Source organism: Poeciliopsis prolifica, unplaced genomic scaffold (assembly GCF_027474105.1).
Source record: "Poeciliopsis prolifica strain line A6 unplaced genomic scaffold, Auburn_PproV2 SCAFFOLD009, whole genome shotgun sequence".
Taxonomy (NCBI): Eukaryota; Metazoa; Chordata; class Actinopteri; order Cyprinodontiformes; family Poeciliidae; genus Poeciliopsis; species Poeciliopsis prolifica.
Window position 1 is genome coordinate 13,361,067 of NW_026562384.1, and position 26,221 is coordinate 13,387,287.

At 40.5% G+C, this 26,221-nt stretch overlaps 2 protein-coding genes and 1 pseudogene across 2 annotated transcripts; 2 read left to right on the forward strand and 1 right to left on the reverse strand.

The window, feature by feature from the left end:
- Positions 1 to 173: 173 nt before the first annotated feature.
- On the reverse strand, positions 174 to 7,440 carry LOC129362731 (nucleoprotein TPR-like). Its single transcript, XM_055034439.1, has 12 exons — positions 7,402 to 7,440; positions 7,170 to 7,292; positions 5,552 to 5,739; positions 3,788 to 3,941; positions 3,489 to 3,572; positions 2,922 to 3,009; positions 2,337 to 2,813; positions 2,114 to 2,252; positions 1,063 to 1,761; positions 840 to 989; positions 739 to 773; positions 174 to 650 (listed from the first exon to the last, which is right to left on the reverse strand). The coding sequence occupies exons 1-12, from the start codon at positions 7,438 to 7,440 to the stop codon at positions 553 to 555; spliced, it is 2,274 nt and encodes a 757-aa protein (XP_054890414.1). The 3' UTR covers positions 174 to 552.
- A 2,880-nt stretch (positions 7,441 to 10,320) lies between these two features.
- Positions 10,321 to 14,754, forward strand: LOC129362470 (GRIP1-associated protein 1-like). The gene is made up of 12 exons (XM_055033994.1): positions 10,321 to 10,423; positions 11,985 to 12,032; positions 12,127 to 12,285; positions 12,408 to 12,519; positions 12,652 to 12,702; positions 12,888 to 12,965; positions 13,314 to 13,370; positions 13,492 to 13,551; positions 13,675 to 13,739; positions 13,827 to 13,986; positions 14,251 to 14,315; positions 14,424 to 14,754. Exons 2-12 carry the CDS (start codon positions 12,010 to 12,012, stop codon positions 14,614 to 14,616), a joined length of 1,023 nt encoding a protein of 340 aa, XP_054889969.1. The 5' UTR covers positions 10,321 to 10,423; positions 11,985 to 12,009; the 3' UTR covers positions 14,617 to 14,754.
- Positions 14,755 to 15,574: 820 nt separating this feature from the next.
- On the forward strand, positions 15,575 to 25,504 carry LOC129362912 (sodium/potassium/calcium exchanger 3-like; annotated as a pseudogene).
- Positions 25,505 to 26,221: the final 717 nt, after the last annotated feature.

Genomic DNA, 26,221 nt, shown 5'->3' on the forward strand with positions numbered 1-26,221 from the left:
TGGTCTATGTTTATATCCCAAAAATTTCTGAAGGGCTGATTTCAGAAATGCAGCAGAAATAAATTATTAAATTCATTTGTACAATTTTTGTTCTGCCCTGAATGTTTCTTTCAAGCTTCATCTCAACAATCACCTCTGCTCTGTGTGCTGATCTAAAAAAACCTTTCTGTGGATCATTTATGAGTTTGTTTTTTATTGTTTTCGTTTGGTGGTTAGAAAGTATTTTTTCAGCTCAAGAAGGAAAAAAACCATGGAAAGTCAGGTGGAAGGAAAAAGGTGGACATGCAAAAGGAATCACCAGAGATTCACAAACTGGACTGTGGCTGAATGCAAAGCTTAAAAAGCCACCAAACGGACCAGACTGCCGTTACATTTGGAAAACAAGGAGAGGCAGAGACTTCATGACCTAAACAGTGAAAGCTGCTGATAAATCAACCTGGGCTTCCTGAACACCTGCATGCAGCGCCGTGGTGATGCAGTGACCCCTTCGGTGTTGTCTGACCTGCTGGGAGTCTGAGATCTGCTGCTTTCTTCTCTTTCTCCATGTCGCATTTAGTCATAAAAGTGATCAGACTCATCCGAGTCACTTTTACGGCCCGTCTTCGCTCCGTCCTCCGTCACTTGAAAGATGCCCAAGTTGAGACATGTGGCTGAAAAATATATTCAGTACAAATCTCAATGATGAACGTCTTCAATTACCTGCAAAATATATTTATTTCCTGAGGTTCCTGAAAGTACCTTTGGGCTTCTCCTCAGTTTCTACAGCATTTTGTCTGAAAAGTGAAACAAGCGATTAAATTATATCCCATGATGTGTTTTATGACAGAAGATTTACTCACTTTTTGTTTATTGGCTCTTGAGGTGCCAGAAGATCCTCAATATCTTCTCCATCACTTGGTTCTTTTGACTTATTGTTTGAGGACTGAGTGTCGCTCTCCTCTTCCTCATCTTCAGCTGCTTCCTCAGGAATGTTCTTCATCTGTTTGGACCTGAAGCAAAATGGCCGCATGTCGTTTAGTTTGTGCCGAATGAAAAGAAGGTTTCATGGTTTCGTGGTCGTACCTGTTTTCCTGCAGACAGATGATGCTGTCCTCAGAGTCTCCTGCTTCTTCGCTCCTGAGAGGGCCTTCCTCCTCGTTGGACTCCTCTTCCTCTTCTATCCTCTCACTACCTTCTCTCTCCTCCTCATCGTCACCCTGTGAGGAGTCAGACTCCTTCTCCCCGTCGTCTCTGTCTTCATTCTCCAGTTTTTCTGACTCGTCTTCGTCTTCTTCCACGTCCTTATCCTCCTTTTGATTCCTATTTGGAGGAACCTCATCGTTGCTCTCCTCATCGTCTTCCTCAACTTCACCACTCTCTTCACTTTTCACCTCCTTCTCGTCTTCATCTCTACATCCTTGGATTTTCTTTCCTTCTTCTTCATCCTTTTCTTTTGCAATGCTTTGCTCAGAGCTGTAAACTTCCTCATCACCTCTATTTTCACTTCTTGCTAGATCATCATCTCCTCTCCAGCTCCCTGATTTATCATCTTGAGCTGGACTTCTCGTTTTTTCACTCAAGCTATCAGTCTGCTCCTCTTCCTCACTCCTGCTAAGCTCCTCTGCCTCCTTCCCGGACGGCGGTGACCCAGTGTTGACCCCCACGCCTCGCTCTGACCTCCTCCTCCTGGCAGTGCCTCCTTCCTCAGAGGAGCAGTTTGTTTCTGAGTCCAGGGCGACGGCGCAGGAGGCAGCGACGACCTCACTGGAAGTCCTGGATGACCTGATAAGAGATGGTTGAAAAATGGAGATTTGAGAGATAACCCCATGTGAGAACAGTAACAGAGTTTATTTTTTCTAAACAGCTGCATTTAGTTTTCTGGCAAGAAATCCTTGAACTACCAGCCTCAGTCAGGTAAAATAAAACCAACTTATTAGGTTTTGGTCATTTTTTGCTTATTTTAAAAATCTGCGAGTGTAATTATGTCGTTTCAGGTTTCACCTTCATAACTGCTTTAAAATGAAAAGGAAAAAAAACTGATTGGAGTGAAAACTAGATAAAACAGGAAAGTTGAAGACATCAGTTTGTCAGTATTTCAGATATTTAAAACAAAAACCTAATCATTATTTGTTACCTCTGAGAACCAGATCTTTCTGACTCCGAGGACGAAGCCTCTGTTCTTCCTTTCTTCTCTCTTTTCTTCTTTTCTCTGCTGGTCAAACTGGAATCTCTGCCACTCTCACTGCTTTCCACATGTCCGCTAGAGAGACGGACTGCAGGATGGAAAGAAACGATCAGTCAGACAAACATGTGGGCACTTTACTTGCACACAGAGTTTGTTTCCTCCTGCTTTTCACCTGGTTTAATGTCGAGCTCGGAGGACAAACACCTTCCGCCTCCACCTCCTCTCACTCTCTTTGAATTTACTGCGCTCGTCTCGTTTTCTCGCTCTTTAATTTGAGAAGCACTCGACGCTGGCGGTTCCTCAGTGTGGAGCTGGCCTGCAGATCCCACAGCGATCCCATCAGAGCAGGGGTGACCGCCAGGAGGGCAGCCTGCAGCTTCAGACCTCACCCACAGCTGATGGTGATCGAATGGGGAGGTGAGGTGTTGCAGCAGATGTGGGTGAGGATATGGGAAGTTGGGTGGAGGGAAAGGTGAGGGACTCTGGGATTGAAAAGGTGTTTGGAGGAGCCCTGGAGGCATGCCTGCTCGGGTTAACCAGGAAGACTCCTGATGGGGATAACAAGAGGAGCGATCTCGGCTATAAGCAGCACTTCCTTTGGTGGGAAACGTTTGAGAAGCATCAACTTTTGGAGCCTTTCTGGAAGGATCTGTGAATGAAGAGAAACTTGATGAAGGAAGATTCAAGTTTCCAGCTTCTTTAACAAGAAAAACTGTTCGCAACTTCATATCTTCGATGGCAAAAGAAGAAAACAAACCTTGTGAAATCAGAGCCTCATCAACTGTTGCTGTTGAGACTTGATTTTTACTGTGCTGTAGATAAAACTTCAAACTATCTTCCATTCTCTGTTGAGGAAATAAATGACTAATATGATGGGCAATAAACAGAAAGTTCTTTTTTTTTTTTCATTTGTATAAAACTTTTGTAGAAACACTTTTTAAAAAAGAGGGGGAAGGAAGTCTTATGGAGAAAATATAGTGATATCAAGAGGCTTTCTTCATTTGTTCTTTCATTGTATATGAATCAATGCATTCTTGTGAAGTGGAAGAAAGATTTTGCCTCAAATTTGAAAAAATGTGGAGCACATTTGGTTTAAGCTCTTATTAGTTAATAACAACTGTTTACTGCAGGTATTTTAGAGGTTTTGTCTACTATGTACTATCACCAATGTAAATGTACACATTTTGTGTTGGTCTGTAACATAGAATCCCAAAAATATTTTCATGTTTTCTTAGTTGTGACAACATGGGAAATAGTTTAGCATAAATAAATATTTTTAAGGCAGTGAAGTGAGCCAGTGAGTTTGGTAAAGCTGTGCTTGTACCTTTTTGTGAGAGGCCTCAATTTTCTCCTGAAGCTGCTGCTGCCAGCGGTGGAGGTTTTCCTCCAGGTACCGCTCGTACTCCATCTGAAAATGTTAGTGTACATTTTAATAACTGTTAAAAACAGACTGTCAATCCTGAATTACTTTAGAACATCTCCCAGTTACTGAATTCAATTCAATCTCGCTCTGATTGCTGCCAGATAAAAACTGTTTGAGAATCTGACAGTGCAGGTTATTGTGTTTGTGTGCTGACAGTGCAGGTTATTGTGTTTGTGTGCTGGCTGTGCGCGTCCTGTGACCCGTATAGTTTTCATGGCAGCATTGCAGGACAGCATCTCCTTCAGTGTCTCCTGGGCTCTCTCAAACTGCAGGAGAAGCTGCATGTTGTGCTCCTGTGCTCTGCGCTCTCTCTCCTTCAGCTCCTGCAGATGCTGCTGAAGTTGCATCTCTCTGCTACAGAAAATAGAGACGGAAACGTTAAAAATTGTGGTGGCAAGAATCGTGGAGCATTCTGTATCTGCATCTCAGGCCGAGTTGTGTTTGCACTGGATTAAACTAGTAGGGGAACTTCATCTTCTGCTTTCTGCTTTTGTGAACAAGGCAAATCTTTTTGGAGGAAAGTTTTATAGTCAGAGGAGACAAAAAATTTTTCAACCAGAAGAATCTTTACCTCTGTATAAACTGTCAGTAGTATCATTCACATCCAGAATGTATGTAAACTTCTAACTAGCACTGTACATTCATCCAGACTTCTGTAACATTAATAGGTTGCTGTAAAACAAAAATGTACTGTAAAGAGGATTTTTTTTTTTATGAAGCTTTAAGACAAACCCACAAGTGTCAAGCCTGCGAGGCAACTTTTTGAGTTCCTTACCGTTTCTTTATAAAGAGCTCTCTTTGTTTGGTAAAAGTATTTTGATCCATGCTGGTAAGATGCTCAACTGAAAGCAAATTCTCCCCTGGTGCAGCCATGACTGGCTGAGCTCCTTAGATGAACAGATTATCAGGGATTAAGAGCGATGCTTTGAGGGGGAGGGACCATAATCATGCTGCCAATCCACATACACAACACACATAACCTTTCTGAAGCACTCTTTTAAATGCATAATGGTTCTCTTTTAAAGATCAATCTAAATGGGTGATTTTATGGAACCATTCACAAAAATGTCTTCACTGACATCTGAAATTCTCACATTTTTATTTAATACTCTAGTCAAAGTCAACTAACAATAAAATACATTTGTATGTAAAACCACAAAATTTCAGCATCTAAAAATGGGTAGAAATAGGCACATCTGTTTTATATATTACTACTACTATTACTACTAATAATTATACAGCGATGATGATAATAATAATATTATTTGTTATTGTCCTTGTTGTTGTTAATAATAATTACTGTTGTTTAAATTATTAAGAATACTATTACTGTTGATCATATTAACATTACTACTGTTATTATCACTATCAATAATAATAATATTAGTGGTAGAAATAGTAGTGATAGTACAGGGAATGATTAATAAAGCTAATTGTGAGGAATATACACTTGAAGGGAGACATGTAATGGATTAGTTTAAATATCTGGATATTATTTGGGTTTTAAGCTTCTGTAAAATAGCTGCAGAAAAAAAGGCGGAGGAAATTTGAACACGCGGAACTGTACTGTGTTGTCCCCCTCCGGTAGTATTATTATGTAGCACCACATCTCGGACGTGATTTGAGATAAATTCAACAGAGCAGTTCCTTATCCAAAGAGTAATATTTTATTTATTTTCAACAAAGATTAACGTGATTTTGTGTTTTAGGCCAGAATAATGTTTCCTGAAAGTTTGTGACTCGATATAATTAACGGAGAGTCGCGTAGCAAAGCGAACAGAGTATTATTTGACTAGCCGCTAGCTAACCAACCACTGTGCGTCTCTAAAATCGCTCCTTCAGCTCGCTGAAACATGACAGGGTTGGGCAGCAGGTTGTTCTACAAGGTCGGGAAGCTTTGCGAACAGCTCCCTGTGTTCCTCAACACCTTCCTGGTGTTCTCCATCACCGGGGAGGTGAGCTACCTGGTGCTGGTGGAGGCTCCGCTGGACGCGGAGCAGCAGAAGGCGGCGTGGTCCACCTGGTGGAAGGCGCTGCACCTGCTGGGCCAGTACTTCATGCTGGGAAACATCTGCTGGAACGCTTTTCTCTTCTTGAAAGTCAGCCCCAGCATCAAGGGGGTGTTTCTGGGGGGAGATGGACTGGGCCAGGGCTGGAGGTAAGGAAGAGTTTAGGAAAATTAAGTTAATTTTAATCTTGGATCGTTCTAAATTAAGCACCAAACAAATTAATGAAGATAATGTTCTTTTATATTTTGATCATGTGTCATTATCCAAAAGGTCACATCAATACCAGTTTGTTGGGTAAAAGATTTTTTGTTCACACAGTGATCTTATCTTAGCTTGTCAGCCTTGAGAAGATAACTTCGGCAGAATAGATGACAGTCATGTTATTGTTTTCAACTGACTGTAGTTAGTGATGAAGGTCTTTCTGTAAAGCCTGTTGAAGTGTCTGGTTGGCATGCTAAAATTTCCTAAACATGTAGAATAAAAAAATATCAATGCAGTATTATAGTGCCTTGCAAAAGTATTAAAATATTTCCCACATTACTTCATTGTATTTTAGTGGGATTTTATGTGACAAATCCATACAAAGTCCTGCATAATTATGAATCACAGCTGCAGTTATTTTGGGGTATGGCTCTTTAAGATTTCCACATGTGGAGACTGAATTTTATGAGTTATTATGCTCCTATTCTGCAGGAATCCTACTAAAATGGTTGTTTTGAGTTTTTACAAGTAAGCAAAAGCAATGAACTTTTTCCATTATAGCTTTCATGTGCAATAATAACATAGTTCTTCTGGTTTTATATTTAAAAAAAATAGCACAATATTGATATTACGTTTATCTTAGTACTTCTAATCTAAAGTTAGTAAATGCTTAACTACAGTCTTAAAATAGTTAATAATTTGTCATTGGAAAAGTATCAACTAAAATTTCCTGACAGGCTAAAAGTTCACTTTGTATTTGTGTGATATTGTAGCAAAGTAAAACTATCTTAGCCGTCTTCAGCATTAAAAAATATTTTGTTTTCTTTTGTTATGCAGGTACTGTTACACGTGCGAGACACACACGCCTCCTCGCTGTTCCCACTGCTACGACTGCAAGGTGTGCGTTCTGCGGCGGGATCACCACTGCGTCTTCTTCGGCCAGTGTGTCGGCTACCGCAACTACCGCTACTTCCTGTGCTGCTTGTTGTTCATGTGGTTGGGTCTCCTCTATGCCATGGTGATGAATGCCGAGGTCTTCATCGTCATTCTGAAGGAGGGCGTGACTCTGCACAGCATCCTGCTGCTGCTCATACCCTGGATCATGCTTGTTTCAGGTCTTCTACATTGGCTGCCTTTTAACTTTTGTTTGTATTCTTAGTAGCTTTTAATATTACCTTCAAGTTGGATTTGCTTCGAAATGTTACATTTATAGTTCTTTGTAATTAATTGGGGCTCCTACGCATAAAAGCTGAGGGAAACAATTTGTAAAAAAATAGACTTTTTGGTTCATTCTTATAATTACCTTACTTGAAATGATACAAGCTAATATCTTCCTTTGTCTTTCAGGCCAAGTTTCAGCGCGGGCCTTCACCTTTGCCTTCATCGCCGACACCTGCGTTGTGGGTTTCCTGCTCGTCTCTGCCTTCTTCTTCTTCCACTTGTTCTTGCTGTTTCGAGGGCAGACCACCAGGGAGTGGTACTCTTCTCGCCGCCCCTACAACCTGGGTCCCGTTAACAACCTGCGGCACGTGCTGGGCCTTCGCTGGTACATCTGCTGGCTCTCCCCGCTTATCCCATCAACTCTCGTTGGAGACGGGATAAACTTCCAGGTCACGGGATCGCTGGAACCCTGCCAGTAACATCCAGACGTCTGGACAGAGTCTGACTCTGTAGTGGTGTTGGTTTATGCTAACAGGAGCAGCAGCCGGAACATTACCTTTGTTTAAGAGGAGGTAGCTTTGGATGGGATGCTGCTTGGATGCTTGGTGGTGGTCTTATCATTTGAAATTATTCATCAGGCTATTGATTGCGCTGTGAAGGGAAATCAGGGGTCGACCTGGAAATGGTATCTGCACCGGTTAAGGCTAAACTCAGATACTTATTCAATTCTGACAACACTGAGCACTGAACATATATTTAAAACAGCACTGAAGTAAGAATGTACTGTATCAATGATTAAAAGTAAATGTAGAATATTAAATCTTTCTTCGAAGGCATTTGCAACTCACAAATGTGGTGATGTAGTTTAACTTTGAGTGGACTTTTTTCTAAAGACCTTTGCTGCCTAAATCAGTTTCACTCAGAATTGTTTTGCACTTTTCCAGATTAAACTCCAGGATATTCTTCATCCACTTCTGAGCTGCTGCTGAATATATCACAGGGCTTTAGTGGGGGCTGTTTCAAGCTGAACAAAAATATCTATACTGAAGATGCACGATCAGATTGAGGTGAAGTTTCAGCTAGGCCAGCCTTAAAAAAAATGTTATAAACTCAAAATTATCATCTTTTTTGTGATGTGTAAACACGAGCTGAACTAAACAGATCACTCTTCAGTCTGGAGAAGGCTCTAAGGTATTTTTAATAACATCAATGTGTTTAATATAAAAGCAGAGGGAAACAACAGGTAAGAAGTTTAATTCGAAGAAAACTTTTCTGTGATATATGTTAAAAATTTGGTGGTGTTTACTTAGGCTAAGAGAGAAAGCAATTCCTTCACCTCATAACAAGAAAGCTGAGCAATTGTGCATTTTGTTTTTTATCTTTTACAAACAGTTTTTTTTCAGCCTCTGTTTGTTTGGGAACCTGCTGGATTTAGAAATGTTGTTTGCCTTTTGGAAATCTTAGTTAAGATAAGGTTTTGCATTCTCTAAGAAATACACACAGACAGATGTGTACAGTAATTAATGCTAACTGTGCTAAACGCTGATATATGATGCTAAAAATGGTTTTAAATGTCAACTTTGTAATCATTTCGCCTCTGTTTTAAGGTCCTGTCCACATTAACAATTGTTTTCCTGGTCTTTTTTTTACCCTCTTTCATATTTAAGCATATTTTTTGGTGGCAAAAACATTCAGACAGGATAACAGGAGATATTTTAAATTTAAATTATGATTGAAACCCACTTTGTACTTGTCCACACTCTTTTTCTATGCTAGCAACTGTGGGTTATTTAACATTTGTCTCACTTTGCCATGACTTGGTATCTGTTCAATTACTTGTGTAAACTAATATGTACACAATCTAATTCATGTCAAAACCATATAGATTAAAAGAACGGTGTGTTGTGTAGCTGATCCTTAAAATAATAGTAAAAACCCTGCTTTACAAGAAGTCCTCACACAATCAGACATCAACTCTGATGTTAAAAGAAAATCATAGTTTGGTCACAAACACTAGTGGTGCATCTCCGACTTTCACATTTATTTAAAAAATCTCTGACAGAGTAATTTTTTTGTTTACAGATTGATGTCATGTAAAGTCATCTAACAAATCCAGTATTTAAAATGATTTTCTTACAGTGGTGTGTCAAGTTTGTTTCATAGTTTCTAATTTGTTAGTGTTCTGGCCGTCAGGGACTCAGTGACATTGTGTGATTGTACCATTCCCTTCTGCAACAGCAAACTGATCTTTATGACATCCTTCCTTTGAAAGGCGACAGTTCCTATCTTAATATTTGAATCAGTTAGTCTCTTTATGGTTGAATTTTTTAAGGTATTGTTGAGGCTGATCATTTCAGCACGTTATCTCCTATGGTGCCCTGTTTCAGTCCAGTATGTAGAATTGCCTTTGGGCCATGCTAACATGTCTTACTGCACTTTGATGCCAGCTTTACTTTCATTACCTCGCCTGTATTTTGTCATTCAAACTCTCCTTGCCTTAAAGTGAATCAAATCACAAGCCTCTGGTTTGACAGGTTCTTAAGTGTTGGTTAATCTAGCAAAAACTGTTCGGTTTTATTGGTCTTAATTTTAATTGTTTTGAAAAAATTGCTGGTTTTTTCTGTTGTGCTTTGTTGTTTAAAAGTCCATCATCGAGCTCTTTGACTTGAGATGCTTTGCTTTTGTTATTATTTTGTATCTGCAAACGTGTTGTGATGTTTACTTTAAAAATGTTGTTCAGAAAAGTGTTTTCTCCCACTTCTGCTTCAGAGTTTCTCAGATGTTTGATTAAAACTATGAAAATCAATGATATACCTGTTACCCCCGAGTATTTGTGAATGTAATTCAACAAGAGAGCCTGAACACTAACCCTACAGGTTCCTTCAGGGAATGTTCCTTACAGGTACAACAGTCTTATCTACTTTAAGGAATGTTTCACACAAAAAGAATATAGATATCTGCCTAATGATGCTTAGGGAACATTATTTAAAGGTCAGTTCAGAGAACCTTTCAGGAATGGTCTTTATGCGAGAAGGCAGTTTCATCAATTTCCTGGAAACTATCAGAATTTTCTCTTAAACGTGCCTCAATGTTTTCAACTTTTACGGTGTAACTTTCAGGGAATCTTTAAAGAACGCAATCTAAAAGTCAGTTTCAACATAAAAAATGACTTTCTCAGGTAATGTCCCTTAAACCCTGAACATTTAGGGAAAGGCTTCTGGCTTTCTAACCTTTAGGACGTTGAGGGAATTAAAGAAAAATTAAAGTCACAAAATAGCTCAAAGTAGCTAAAAATAAAAAGTGTATATTCCTGTAGGCTTCCTGTTCACTTTACTGTAGTAAAAATAGATCCAAATCGAGCTTATTGAGTATCGGTGTGCAGAACGGAAGGAGTCCGACTTTCAACGGCCGCCATTGGAAAAGTTCCTGACAACTGCCACACCTGTTGCTTCTAGGTTCTTGTTGGTAAGATTTATATTTCCCCCCAATTCTTGACATTTATTTATCTGTTAACAGTTGAACTGCTGGGACATTGTGAAGTAGAGCCGGGGACAGACGTGAATTCACAGCCAAGTTGAAATGTGCGCGTCTCAAGTTAACGGGACCGTTTTGTCGGCTTCGGGTCTCAACCGTCACAGACTCCATTACTGAGCTGTTGGAAAATGGCTGTGAACTGCATGAAACATGTTTCCCTTTCTCTGGCTTTGCCACGGAGTTTAGATGGTTTAGAGATCCTTTATCTCGAAACTGGACGAAAACCTTTCCATTTTAGCTTATTGTTGGACTATTTTAACATCCGTTGGTTACATTACCCGAAGTTAACGTTTTCAAAATTAGCCTAAACACAACAGCTTGTCTGCGATATTGTGATAAATGCGGAGTTTGGTTTATTTTTAATTAAAACCTGTGTTATAAAGGTTATTAGTGTTTGGTCTTTGAATTTTGGGGGTCTGGAGGGGTTTGAAATACCCAATAAAGTTAATTAACATTAATAATCAAAGTTTTCTTTCTCATTTAAGTTTTTTTTTAGGTGGTTTTCTAAACTCCTACAATCTGATCAGTTGATAAAGATATTTTTCCTGTTTGCTTATACAAACAGTGGAAACCAGAGCCACATCCAACTTTTTTTCTCTCTCACTGTCTGAACTTAAATGAGGCCAAACCTATCTTGTTTTAGATTGGCTAAAAATACCTAAATTATGTCTATTTGCCTTATTAATGAGATGAAGAGAGGTTTACCTCTGCTCCCTCATTTGGTTCCTCTTGATGTGAAGAAGCAGCAGCTCTGAGAGCGTCCCAGATGACTGAGCCTTTATATCTGAGGAATCTCAGATAATCCTTCGGTGGAAAGTCACTTTTCCCGTTTATTACCAGCACATTCAAACATGACAGGGGGCATCCACACACTGTTCCCACAAAGTTATGAGAATGAATTTTTTTTTTTTTGCTAAGCTGGAAGCTTTGAAATTTCCTTTCACGGAAACAAAGGAGCCAGGCCCAATTCCTGAAAAACAGCCCCACACCCGAATCGTCTCTATGATTAACATGACTCTCACATGACTCTCAGTTAAAAGTCGTTCAATGACACACCCAAACCAAATTCCCAGAGGAGGATTCATCACTCCACAGAACATCAGAATGGTTCGACACATTTGTGTACTGATTGAATTACATTTTGGGATGTAAAGCTCGGAGGATTTCCACAAAGCTCTTTTTGTGTTGTCTTTGAGCAACTTTCTCTTGACCAGCTAATTAGTCTGGAGAAAGTTGGGGAGTAAAACAGATGTGGCTGGTACATCCTTATAAATAAAGGCCTGTACATACGACAATACAAGTCTTAGATTTACTGGATGCAGAGGCCTTTAAAGTCAGACTCTAAATCTTTTATACTGACTATTGTTTTTAGGATAAAAACTTTCCCATTGTTGATTTAACTTTATTTCCTATGCCACTGTAAAATGTAGATGTATTCAATCTGATGCTGTGAGAATTTCTTTCTCATCACTTTATTGACGTGTTTTTGCAGCACAGGGGAGTACTTGGCCAGCCAGATGGATGTTACAGAGGAAAATATGTGTGTAACGCTCAATAAACAAAAACCTCTATGCACACACACAGACAGGTTGAATTAAATGACCAATCAACCGAAAACATTTTGTTTCGTAAAGATCCCGAATGGATATGCTGGACAAAATAGCTGAGCTGGATTACAGCCAGAGTCAGCTGAGGGAACTGAACACCGAGATGAGGCACTGGCTGGATGTTGCAGACGACGACATGGCAGTGCTGCGCTCAGAGAATGCCAGCCTCAGGAAACAAGTGAAAGAGTGGGTGCATCATGCCGCCTGTCTTCTTTGACTCCCGCTGCTCCATCTTTTAGAGTTTAACCGCCACAAATGCTGACCCAACGACTTCCTTATTTTCCTCTTTTGTTCCTGTGTGTCTGCAGCCTGGAGAGGATCTTTAGTGAGCTTCAACAGGTTGAAGTTGAACCTTGTGGGCCTCTGCTGCCCGATGGCCTCGATGAAAATAAAGTCTGTGAACAGAAGTTTCAGGATTTGGTGCGTTAACATCAGAGTCATTTCCCTACCTGCATAAGTGCAAATGTGGATTAAATGTACAGAGAGGTTGGGTTTTTTTCAGCCGCCTGTCGTCATCATCACTTTTATCTGATAGATGATGTTGTTTTGCAGGAGAAGGAAACATTAAGGGTCCAGGAAGAAAATAAGGAACTACTCACCAAGGTAGCTATATTATTTTGCTGTTTAGATTAATCAGCAGTGCTTAATAATGCATTCCTGCAAGTAAAAAAAAGGGCATTATTTCTGTAAAAAATGACCTAAAATGCATAGGTTGGCTTTCAGATTCTCCAATTAAAAGGTTTTGCAAACTGAAGTTATTCATTTTAAGATGTTTCTGTCCTTTTCAGATAAAGATCCTTAAACAAGAACAAGAGCAAGACAAGATCACTTTAAACAAGCTTCGGACTGAATTTGAAAACCTTGAGGTAACTCAATAAATAGCTTCTCTCTATATATGTGTGTTTTGGTTTTGATTTCTTCCAAAGTCTTCTCAAACAGGACTCTTTGTTGCCAATTGATATTTACTGGAAATGTGTAACATGTGTGTTATAGGTAATGAAATACCTTCAATCTAAGCCACAGTGATTTGGAAATGTGTTACTCACTCCCTTTAATGCAAGTTACATTTTATCTCGTTGCAACCTCAAACGTCAGTCTGTCTTTATTGGATTGCATCACAACAAAGACACATTTACTTTTACAAATATTTAGTAAGATTCACAAATTTTATTGAATGGACAAATGGACTTCAGCTCTTTGTCATGTTCTGTCAGATTGGAGTGGAGGAGGTTCAACTAGAGCTGCAGCGAAGGGATGAGCTGATTCACCAGGTAGGAACACAGAAACCAGAGTCAGGATATTCATTGAAATAGAAATCATGCATATTAATGTTTGCAGTTCTCTGTTATTCATCACTGAATATGGATTTTTAACTACGTGTTTGTTGGGCAGAAAAACTTGCAGTTAAAGCACCTGGAGGAAACCGTGGAGGAATATTCAGAAGTCGTAAAGGCAATTATGTTTACAACCATTACTGTTCTAATTGAAAGCAGTTTTGCTTCACACAATCTGAGAAAAGCTGAGCATAAATCATCCTTGCTCACAGTCTGGTTGTTGGCTGTTTCTGTGCTGCAGGACCTCAGGCTGACAAAGCAGGAGCTGATCCACCAGCTGGAGGAGCGACGAGACGAGGCTTCATTGTAACCCCGCCATTCAGATCCTTAACGTTCACAGGATTCTCACAGCTCAGGTTCTTCTTTCTCAGACATGCTGCTGTTTGTTGCCAGTGCTGCTATGACTGAGGCGATGAGAGAGGTGGAGGGACAGCCCAGTCCTCACCTGTCCATAGCAGAGGAAATCCAGCAGCTCTTCTCATCTGCTGGAATGAGTTTCTGCACCAAAGACGCCATGGATCCGATCTCTGAGACAACTGATCTGGACAACAATGTAAAATGCTCAAAGTTTTGTTACGATGTCAGTGAAACGAGTCTTGATGAATAACTATGCAACCAATATTTGATGAATAATAACGACTTATTATATCCTCCAGACTGAAAATACGTCATAGAATTTACAGAGTATGGTTCATCAACTTTGATTTAATTTTATGTATTACCGGCACTAGCCACAAGAGTCCGCCACACTTTTTTTCAGAAAGTCCTGTGTGAATGAAGTAGAAGAAATGATCCTTGTGTTGTATTGTATCTGCAGATAAAGACTGGTGAGAAGGAGCAGCTGGAACCTCCCCCTATTGCAACTAACCTCCAACCCAAACGGTACGTTAGTTTGCAGATATCATCAATAGATATGCTCCGTATCCAACTTTTCTCAGGTTTTTCGTTCTTAAATGGAATTGTTTTGTGTCTTTATGTCTCTCCTGATAGTGGGAGCAGCTGTGCTGTCATCTTGAGGGCCACCATCCGGAAGCTGATCATGCTGTGTATCTTCAGCGTGTGTGTTTTGGTCTTAATAATTTGTGGGTTCTGGGTTCGAAACGCTGGCAACTTTTTCAGCAACAGTTTGATAATGTTGCCGCCCTACGTCAGCGTCCAGTATGAGGCGTTACCTCCCATTTAACCCATCCTCAACCTGTTTCAAGTTTGAGCTCGGGTTGTTTGTAGTTTAGTAAACTACAGGAATTTAACTTGAAGATCCTCTGTACATGTATGCTGTGCTATATTTACAGAAAAGTAAAGTTGCAAAATGGCCACTTCAGTTTGAATGTCTTGTTAAGCTGGTTGTGCTACGGCCTTGAGTCGGGGGGGAAGCTGCTGACTGTGTCCAGCACTCGGTCAGAATCACTCTCCACAATGCTAAGATCACTGGTAAAGAAACAGGTTGTTTGCAGAGTGACATATCCAAGAATATCAATGGAAAGTTGTGTAGAAGGAAAAGGTGAGGTGGGAAACAAGCAGCAGGGATGAGTCCTGGTTTGAGAAGATTATAAAGCAGAAGGCTGGAGCAGATTGATTAGTGCTGATTAATGGTTCAAATTCAAAAGTACCTGTACCTGATTTTAATGACTGCTGACCAGAACCCCTCAGAGAATCTGTGAAGAGTAACCAGACCCAACAAAGCAGTCATGACACCACAGGCTGGTTGCCTCCAGGCCACACCGCATTGATACAGTAATTCATTCAAAAGGAGCCCTGGTTGTATTATACATGAAAATACTTCTTTTCTTAATTTATCTTAGGTGAAGGTTTAATTTTCTGAGGAACTGAATTGGGAGATTTATTTTTGCTGTAAATCATAATTCTGAATGAATGGTTGAACTATAACACTGTTTGATGAATCTTCATATGAGTTTCTCTTTCTGAATCGACTATTAGATTCAGAAAGAATCAGGGAAACTTCTGGCTTTAACTTCATCATTCTGCTAAAGTTCCGGTTCTACAGGCGGTCCAGGTCCTCAAAGCTCCTCCCCAGATGATGGCAATGATCTAGTAGGATCCAATTCAATTCTGGATTAATACAGGCTGTTGCTATGTTGTTGTATGGTGTTTTAAGATCTGTGCCCTTTTTTTAACTTTGAGCCCCTGCCCCTCCAAAGGTCTCTGCACGGCCCTGTTCATTGATATTTTCATGGCTTAGTGTACATTGAATGAAGAGCTCTCATGGGCCAAATCATTATTAACAAAGTAAGAGTAAATATTTATTTATTTAAATTAGACCTGGTCTTCATTGATGATCATGATCCCACTTCAGCCATGCTGATTGGTGGATGAAGAGCTTGTCCCCTCATGGTTGACCCACCCAGCTCTCTGAAGGAGCTCTTCTCTGGAGGAAACCGCCTCCTCCCGGCGGGGAGCATCACAAACTGGATCCCACTAGGAGCAGAGTGGATGCTGAGACGATCCCAGTCGGGTGGATGTTTATAAATAGACGCTTGCTGGTGATTCATCAGCTGCCGGTGTTCGCCGCATCCAGACCGCTGGATGCTGACGACTGGCCGCTTGGCCTCCTGTCGCTCTGATGGAGCTCCGACACGGAAACGCTGAGGAACGTCACATCGGAACCGGGGAGCAACAGGCCAGTTAGATCCGGTTCGGAAGAGGAGGGGACCGGCTGCTGCGGCGGAGGCGGCATGTTCTGATCGGGGAGCCGGAAGAGCCGCTGCTGCTGGCGGAATGAAGGCTCCGCGGAGACCGAGGCAGACGCTGCTCCTGCCCCGGCTGTGTGTCGGGCTGCTCGCTGCTGTCTGGGTCCTCCACCTCTCTGAAATCACAGGTGCTCCAAGAATGTGGGGTCCGCTCGTTCAAACGCACCAATGAAAAGAGAAGTTTAGTGAAATGAAATGTGATTTAAAGTTCAGCATGCGGTTGTCTGCTTTATTCCAGGTCTCCAGGGCCAAACTGGGGAGCCTGGCGGGCTCTTCTCTAAAAGAGAACTCACTCAGCAAACTGGAGACAAGCACAATGCCAGCACGTCCAGATCTGGTGAGACTTCCCTGTCTCTTCTGCTGTCCCATTTCATGTTGGACTTGACACGCGCAGCCATCATTTGACGTGCATTTGTTTCGTTAATGGAGAGAAAGTGTGGCGTCTCATCTCTATTGATGTGTTTCATTCATGTCTGCTTGATGTGCCTCCCTGTTCATTCTTCATTTCCTCCAACTCTGCACATCGAGATGTTTGAACACGGCCAGGCCTTTGAGGGACCCAGTTGCTAGGAAACTGGATGCTGGATGTTGTAGTTCAAAGTGTCTGCACCGTCGTGATGATCCGCTGATTCTCTGTCTCTGCAGCTGGTTGGCACAAAAATGATCTGATTTACTCCAGAGGTTTTTAGTTTCTTCATTTTGCTGTGTTTGGACAAGTGAGGGGGAAAAAAAAATCCAAACTATTAAGAGTTTGGATTCCTTTCTAGCTTCTCAAAGGAAGTTAGAAAAAAAGTACATTTACCACCAGCCAGCCCGAGGTAAAAGCAAACCTTGCACCATGTAGATAGCCCTGCAGAGAACTGTCATCAAAATGGGGGTTATGTTTACTATCACTTTAGTAATAGTTTCCTTGCATAGATGTTGCCAACCCGTACCTTTAGTGGAGATTTTTATTAATCATAACTCACTACTAAATAAAACAAACAAAAAACATTTAACATAAAGCTTCTTGGATGATTGTTTTTGCTTCCCTCAAAAAGGATTTTCTTGCAGGATTCTCTTGGTGTTACAGAAACAGAGTGGATGCTTTCAATGAACCAAATGAAATCGTAAACATGATAATTTTTTTACTCTGGCCTTTTTCAAGATCCACACGAGGCCCGTGGGTTTGCTGCTGTTACTTTTTGGGGGAAAAAAACACGTAACCTGGTATATTGTTTTTGTCTAGACAGTTATTGTGGCCGGTTTCACTCATGATCGGCTAATCTGCATCGTTTTGTGATCCGCCTCTTTTTCACATGTCCTGAGTTTAGTTGTATTCATGCCCATATTCTCCGTCTTTTTCCAGCTGTACATGAATTCCCAGAGGACGTCTTTACTCTGGCTCAGAGGAGACAGGGCGCCGTGCTCCTGCATGTTCTCTGTGTGAGTGTCGACTCAGACGCAGACTGAAAATACAAACTTGTTTTCTTCCTCTGAAAGGATAAATTGCCTTTAATCGTCTCTCTTCTCCTTTTTAACAGGCGATCTACATGTTTCATGCTCTGGCCATTGTGTGTGATGTTTACTTTGTGCCATCATTGGAAAAAGTATCAGAGGTAGAAAGATAAACTTTAGAACTGTGTCTTGACATTCAAACACTATATGCTTTATCCTGAGAACTAGTTTGGTCAAAAATCAAAAACCTCCAAATTTCCTTGTTAAGGAGCATTTTTATGAAATGTCAAAGCAAGTTAGTATAAATCTGGCATCTATCAAACTTTTCCCTTATTTCCAACAGAACCTCCAGCTCAGTCAGGATGTTGCCGGGGCAACCTTCATGGCAGCCGGGAGCTCCGCCCCCGAACTCTTCACCTCTCTGATTGGTCAGTGAGATGCTGACGTCAGTTCAGTCATCCACTTACTGTTGAAACTTTGGTCCATTTTACAGTTAATATTCAAACAAATGAAGCAGGATCAGCATTATGAAACCATCGCATTTGTTTCTTTGCGAAAACTCTTTATGATTTGTAAAACTGTGTGTTTAATTGAATGATTTTTTTTTTCTAAACGTTGAAAAAGTTTGGCTTTTATAAATAAGTGATTCAGCAAATCTAACTAACTTAGGATCACAGAGTCAGTGGAAATAAAACACACTTTCACCCGAAGGGAAAACAGAATATATATCTTTTAATATGCATTAGAGAGAATTGACGGTGTTCATATTGTGTGAATTAATGTCAGGGTTGTGCTCACTCTCACTCTGCTTCCAGGCGTGTTCATCACAAAGGGAGATGTCGGTGTGGGGACTATTGTGGGATCAGCGGTTTTTAACATCCTGGTCATTATTGGGCTCTGCGGCATCTTCTCTGGACAGGTTTGTGTGGCTTTTATATTTATTACCACAAATCCATAGTTAAAGACCCAGACTGCAGCCTATTGTAGAGGCAACTCTCGACACAGAGTCTCACAAACGTTTTTATATTTATATTTCTACATTTTGTTACATTGCAACCATAAACTTTCAATGCATTTTATTTTGTTTATTTGGGTGATAAACAAAAACAGCTGTGTAGTAGAAAAACATTTTAACAAGCTAAATGCATTCTTGCTTTTATTTCACTAAATAAAAGCAGCTGCAATATTTAAAGGTTTGTTAGAGAACACTAGTGACTGTCTTAATGTCTTTTTCATGCTTCTTATGTAAATATTTGGTTTTAATTTGATGTGTCCCTTCTCTCTTGCCGTAGCCCATCTCTCTGAGCTGGTGGCCTCTGTTTCGTGACGCTGTTTTTTACATCCTGTCCATAGTGGTGCTTATTCTGGTGAGAAATCACATAAAGTGTTTAACTTCTTTTCCTTTTCACCACCAAATAAAATACTGAACTACATGTTTGACTGAGTTAGTATGGAGCTCCACTGGTGCGATAATATAATAAAAACCTAACCAAACTAAATGTGATTAATTTTGCCTGTAGCTGTTAATAATTTGTCAACCAATGAACAAGTGTGTGTTGACTTAAAATAGATAATATAGTTTTATTATTTCCAGATCACATACTGCAGTGGGTGAGACTAATGCTGCCTCATTGTAGTTAAATACATGTATTTAATGCATTTCTTTTATTTTGTCTCTTTTCTCTATTTTTTTTTTCTTCCTCACATTTTATTTCCTTTTTTATTTCCATTTTTTTCATTATGAAATGTGCATGTAATTTCAAATTTAAAAATAAGTATATTTAAAAATTCTGTTATTTATAATTCCTTACTAAAATAAGAAATTAAGTTGGGGGGTTTGCTAAAAGTGATTTTTTTTTTCCTAGATCATATTTTTAGTAAAAATAGTTGGCGATTTATTTTGGGAAAAATTACTTTATTATTATATTAGGAAGATGACAATATTCTACTATTACCCCTTAATCTTGGTGAATTTGATGTTACTTTAAATATTATTTTTTGATCAAATTGTGTCGTGTTCTATTATGATTAAACTAATGTTTCTTCTCCCTGATTGACTAGATCAATATAAAACCTCAACTCTCTGATTCTGACATGAGCATTAAATGCTTATTCTGTACATATCTGGTTGTTAAGGGTTGTTGCTTTCTCAATGCTGATTTATCTGTATAACAGTGCTGTAAAACTGCAAGAAATCCAATCTTTTTACCAGCCAAAATGCAAGAAATAACAGAGGATTTTGAGCAAGAACTACAACTCAGAAAGCTCGTAAACCAACAAACAGGAAACAGTTTCAACTTTCTGTCTGTTAATAGAGACACCTGAAAGGTCTGCTTTTGAGCTTTCACTGTTTTTTTTGTAATTACAGGTGATCTATGATGAAAAAGTCCTGTGGTAAGTCTGGTTAAGCTTTTTGAAGTGAGGAACCTGTTGTTTCTTACAGCCGATCCACAGATGCGTTTGAACGTTTCAGGTGGGAGACCATCATCCTGATCTCCATGTACGGCGTCTACATAATCATCATGAAGTGAGTTCCTTCCGGATCAGAGCCGACTCCCGCTTCGTCCCCAGCAGAGGAAGCAGCGTCCGTGTGTTTTATGCTGTGCAGGTTCAACAGACGCCTGTGCTGCCTGGTGGAGAGGCACTGTAGCGTGGACGGTCAGCCGTGTCTGAGCAGTCTGCGGCGGACGACCGCCGTCGGAAGCGCCGGCGACGGCGAGAACGACATGGTGCCGCTGAAGCCAGGTGCAGCAGCACGTGTTTGTTCGCTTGTGTGACGTTCTCGTCCACATCAAAAGCTTCCCTCAGTGTGTGAGCAGCGCTCAGAAGACCCAGTAGCACAGATTAGGCTGCCAGGCAAAGATTTCTGCTTCCCCGTGGATTTGAAAGAGGCTAAAATAAAACTGACCCTCTTTTATTTCTCAGCCATTTCTCTAGTTTTGTTCAGTGATGTCCTAAGTTTATTCTACTTCATTCCCTTTTGAGCTTCTTGTACTATTGCATTTGCACACTCCAACGTATTTTTCTTGGGTTCTAAGAGGCAGTCCAGCATAGAATAGTGCAAAAATGTTTACAAGAAATATCTGAAAAGTGTGGCATGCATTTGATTTTAAAATTAGGGGCTTCAAGTTGGTTGAACTTTCCAAACTGACAATGTTCAACCAATTTGCTCTAGAAATGAACTAATTAGTAAATAGAGGTCACCTGTGTGTGATTTGATATCAGATTGTGTTTGTCAAAGAATAAAGGTTAAATCAGTTTTTCATAAGGTTGAAGCAGGGTTAAGACATAACCCAAGGTTTTTGAGGATGTGGAAATCAACCTCAGGCTGCAACTGGATGGATTTACTTTTCTGTTACTCAAAATGTTCATCAATGTTCTCTAAGATTATCTCAAATACTTTGTTACGACTTTAGATTTACGTATTTTGCAAATTATTCATACATGGGACTGAATACAAATGCAAGCTTCAATTTTCTGATTTTATCACAGAAATTCCCATTGAAACACTTTAAGTTTATGGTTTTTAAGAGACACAAAATGTAAACCTTCCAGCTGAATGGAGAAAAAACAAAAACATTTGCGTTGCTTTGCCTCTTTTCCTGTCTGTAGATTCCTGTGTGGTGGCTGGTCAAGACCTGGGCGTGGTGCCGGCGGATGAGCTGCCGAACCTTCGCTCTCATCAGCTCAGCTTCTCAGAGGCAAGACGCCATTTCCTCACGCCGCCAGGCCCCAGTGCATCAACCCACACAAGGCGTCACATTGAGTTTCCAACAGGATCTACAGCAAAAACACCAAATATTACAGCATATTGTTGGTCTAGTTTCTAATGTAAATATCACTTTAAATAAGACAAAACTAACTTACCAGTTCAGCAAGATATATAAGACTGTTTTAAGTCAATAATTTCTTTTTTAAAATAGGTACTAATTTCACTGGAAGATTATTTCACCTATAATGAGACCTGTTTCCCATAAGTGAAATAATCTGAACTTTTTCATCATTTTTAAGGAAATATTTACTTGAAACAATCTAAGATGTTTGCAACCTTCACAAATCATCAAACTGTTTGCGCCTCTTTGTTAATGAGATTAATTCGTTTAGACATATTGATATTTTATGGGTTTCTGGGTGTAAATTATCTGCCATGCCAGATTTCAGAGCAAATTGTGTATGTGAGTATTTTTACTCTGCTCTGCCAGGACAAAAAGCTTCACCCGGCTGTTTTCTGCTTCCCTGTAGATAAAATGATATTCCTCATGTTGCTTTCCCACAGAGGCAGAGGCTGATTCGGGCTCGGGTGAGCCCAGAGGAGGGCGGGGGTCCGGTGGAGGAAGGCTCGGCTCCGGGTGGGACCTGGGGGAGAGAAAACGGGGCGGCAGCGGAGGGAGAGCGGGAGAGGGGCAAGGAACCAGGGGGGGAGGCCGCCGGGGGCGCTCAGCTGAAGGAGGACGAGGAGGAAGAAGAGGATGAGGAGGAAGGGGAGGAAGAAAACTCTCCTTTCAAACCCTTCATCCTGCCACGTGAGTGAGAAATGGCTGCAGTGCGACGGAAAACGTTCCGTTATTTTATGCCTTAAAGCTGCAGCTGAATTGACCTGATTCAATATTGCTTGATCTTTTCTTCACAATGCTTATTTTAACACCGGTTTGTTTCATTTGTGCATTTACATATGAGCCGACTCAGCAGACATGTTGTGTCACTGCCACCTACTGGGACCCGGCTCGCTTTTCATGTTTTATTTTCTCACTTTCAAGACCTCCCTCTAGAGACTTTGAGAGAACAAGATCAGGAACAAAAATATATTTACACACTGAATTCAACAGAATCCAAATTCCAGACTTTCAGTAGTGTGTAGGAACCCAGATTGTCTTTTTATTGTCTATTTAGAGGAAGGATGAGAATCTACATTCTCATCCTTCCTCTAAAAATACAATAAAAAGACATTATCTTGCTTGGTTTGCAACAAAGGAAGAAATGAGGAGATATATGAGATGCAGTGAGGGCAGAGAAAAAGATTCAGGGGACAGGATGTTGTCTGTTCAGCCTCTCAACTCCTAACCTCCATTAAAAATGCAACTTGAACCCTGAATGCTTCCTGTGAAACCACACCTACTTCCTGCTTTGCCCTCTGTTAATATTTCACAGCTTATTACGGGTTTTAAAGGCCGAGGAGGCTAATTACAAGGAGATGACACAGACATTCACCGACACATTCAGGCCGTGTAAATAATTTAGAAGTGGAGATGAATGATGCTGATGGGGGGGACAGTGAGTGGCTGTTCTCCGTCTCTCTGCAGATGGCTGGTGTGTTCGGCTGAAGTGGCTGCTGTCCTGGCCTCTCAGCTTCCTGCTGCACTGCACCATCCCCGACTGCAACCAGCCGCAATGGGAGCGCTGGTACCTCCTCACCTTCCTGGCCTCCACTCTCTGGATCGCTCTCTTCTCCTACCTCATGGTCTGGATGGTATGAAACGCTCTCCGACGTGCACACGCACGCACACGCATAGAGCCACGAGTCATGAGCAAACGTCTTCTCCCCGGTGAAGGTGACCATCATCAGCTACACGCTCGGGATCCCGGATGTCATCATGGGCATCACGTTCCTGGCAGCCGGCACCAGCGTTCCTGACTGCATGGCCAGCCTCATTGTCGCCAGGCAAGGTGCGTGATGTCATACGACAACCGACGATTCAGGAACTTCATCATCCCTGTGCAGCAGAAAGAAGTTGTTTCTGCGACAACCTTACAAAAACAGCTTTCAGATTATTTTCTGCACGGAAATTTTCAGTGAACTAAATGACTGAAGGTGTGAGATGATGATATGATTGTCTTCCTGCAGATTCAATGTTGATAAGGTTTTGTGATGGTTTTGACCTTCGTTGCAGGGATGGGCGACATGGCTGTGTCCAACTCCATTGGGAGTAATATCTTTGACGTGCTGCTGGGCCTGGGCTTCCCCTGGGCGCTCAGGACGCTCATCGTCAGCTATGGATCAGTGGTAACTCCAGCTGTCTGTGTGGGTGCGACAGCATGAGCCTTTGACATCGTCTGTCTGTGCAGCTAAAACTGGGACCACAGCTGGCAAGGAGACAAGAGTCCAAAACTTTGACCGCGGTTGTTTTTAGCTGCCACTTTCAGCCCACGTTGTAAAGCTGCTGCCTGCTCAGGGCTGCACTTCAAACCACATTGTTTGTAGAGAAGAACAATCACACTTAATAAATCACAGAGGTTTTGAAATATTGAGATGGTGTTACAGATATGCTTTAGCACCATCTTAATTTATTTGCCCTCTAAAAGATGTTAAGTCTTTAAATAAATTTCTCTTTTTTGCAGCAGCATAAGCTCACGCTGCAAATGTTATTTTTTCTCTATTCCATTAGGAAAAATATCTCACATTGATAAATTACTCATTCTAACCACAGCTATTGTCATTTGGAATAACCTTTATCTAATAATCGATAATCCAACATGACGCATCGACATGATGTCACACAGATGTTCCTTGTCTTTCAGCCGCTCATTATAATGTGAAAGAACATTTTATCCAAGTTAAGATTTTTTTCATCTTCATAAATCATAAAACTTAATTTAGTTTAGTTTAAGTAGTTTTTGCTGCTTCAAACAAATGAAGTCTCAAATGTTAATTTGTGAAGCTTTTTAGTAAAACACTTTGTTTTTAAAGTTACATTTTGTAAAAATAACCAACAAGGATAGTTTAAAAATGTAAATAATATGTATGTTCATATATTTAAGGTTACGATCAACAGTAAAGGCCTGGTGTACTCCGTCATTCTGCTGCTGGCCTCAGTCACTCTCACTGTGAGTAAATCTGTCTGAACACAGATCATTTCCTGTTTCCTCTCCCGTCTCTCTGACTTTATCTGTTTTTATCTCTGAGCCTCCAAACCCCTGACTGCATTTTCTGGAGATTAAACTCAGCGCAGTGACTTTGTCTCATTATAGTCTGTCTCTGTCCGTCCTCAGGTCCTTTGCGTCCATCTGAACCGCTGGAAGTTGGACCGCCGGCTGGGCCTCTGTCTCCTGCTGCTTTACTCCATCTTCCTCCTCTGCTCCGTCGGCTTCGAGCGGCTGTAGAGCGAACGCGCCCCGTAAACTCGGACAGGTTTCCTGATTTGTTCTCCCGTCTTCTCTTTCGCGCGTTTTGATCTCGTATCCTCGTGGCTCTATGTGTTACTGCGACACCGGATGTCTGTAAGTGATGTTTACCTTTGATAAATTAGTATTTTAAATAGTTTTGTACTAAAGCACTTCAGAACCCCAGAAGAAACGCGTTTCTAAAGTGTCAAATTTATATACCTGAACCCCAAAGTGAGTTTGGAACCTCAAAGAGAAGATTATAGTAGGTTTCAGTTTATATTGTTGCTTCCCATTTTGTGCACTTTTATCATATATACTTAGTGTCACAGTTTCTATCTCACTACTGTGTTTGTTATGGTAAACACCACAGCATGACTGATCAGCGCGCTCCGGATGTCACTGTTATCTGCCTGAAAGCTTATCAAGTCAGAGCTTTTGGGTCACATTCCTAACGTTTAAGTACATTAAAATGTTACGCGGTTCCTCCTGAAAATGAATCACCTTTGTTTTGCTCTATTGTTCCTAAATCTAAACATCTCAGCAGAATCTGATCTGCGGATGTGGAATAAAACCGACTCTTTGCTGATATCCAAAAAGAAAACACTGAAACAAAGGACCATCTAATTATTTATTGAGAATCACGACATGAATTTGTCAAAAATGTTAAGTACCACTTATTTACTTGAGTATTCTGTGACAGTTGAGGTTCATATGTAACTTCTTGTATTTCATGTAGAAGAAAATAAACCTTTTTGTAGCCGTTTGCTGGAGCACTTTCAGTGAAAATTGATTTAAATTTATCCTCTGCCAAACACAAAAAATAAAACTCTGTCATAACAAACTGGTCCAGAGATGTTTCGTTGGCACAAAGTCATTTTTATTCTGATAAATGAAGCCAAGACCGCTTCTTTTCTTTTTTCAAACTTTGTTCGGAGATGAAGATCAGGATTCAGCACCAGAGACAGCGCCGGAGCCGTCCGGTCCAAAGAGCTGTCCAGTGTCTGAACCTCAACGCTTCATGTTCAGGACAGAAAACATGCTTTTCACCAGCTTCAGTTTCTAGTTAGATGTTTTCGTAAATTTTTATTATAGTATATAGATAATAGAAAGATGTGTTTATTTTGATTTACCAGTAAATGGTGACACATTTGTAAGGAAAAGCATTTGTAGCTTGAGCTGCAGTTCTGATTATGTTGGGTGTCATCATGGAAAAACTTCCCAATATTTTTGCCAATGTCTGCAACTTCCTCTGTTGTCCATGTTGTTTTACATCAATATTAGAATTACAGATGAAAGTTTGACAAAACTAGACATGTTGGTAATTTATAAGTTTATTAATTTCATAAATATGAGCCTCTGAAATAATTAGGATAACGCTGACATCTTGGTGGACAGAGATCTGTTCTTAAAAATAAGAGTGATGGGATTTCCTCAATATTTTACATTACAAAACCAAAGTTTTTAGTCCTACCTGAGATTTAAAAAAAAAAGTGTCATCTGGTGTCAGAGTAAATTTTTCTTTTCCTCTTAAATAGGCCACAA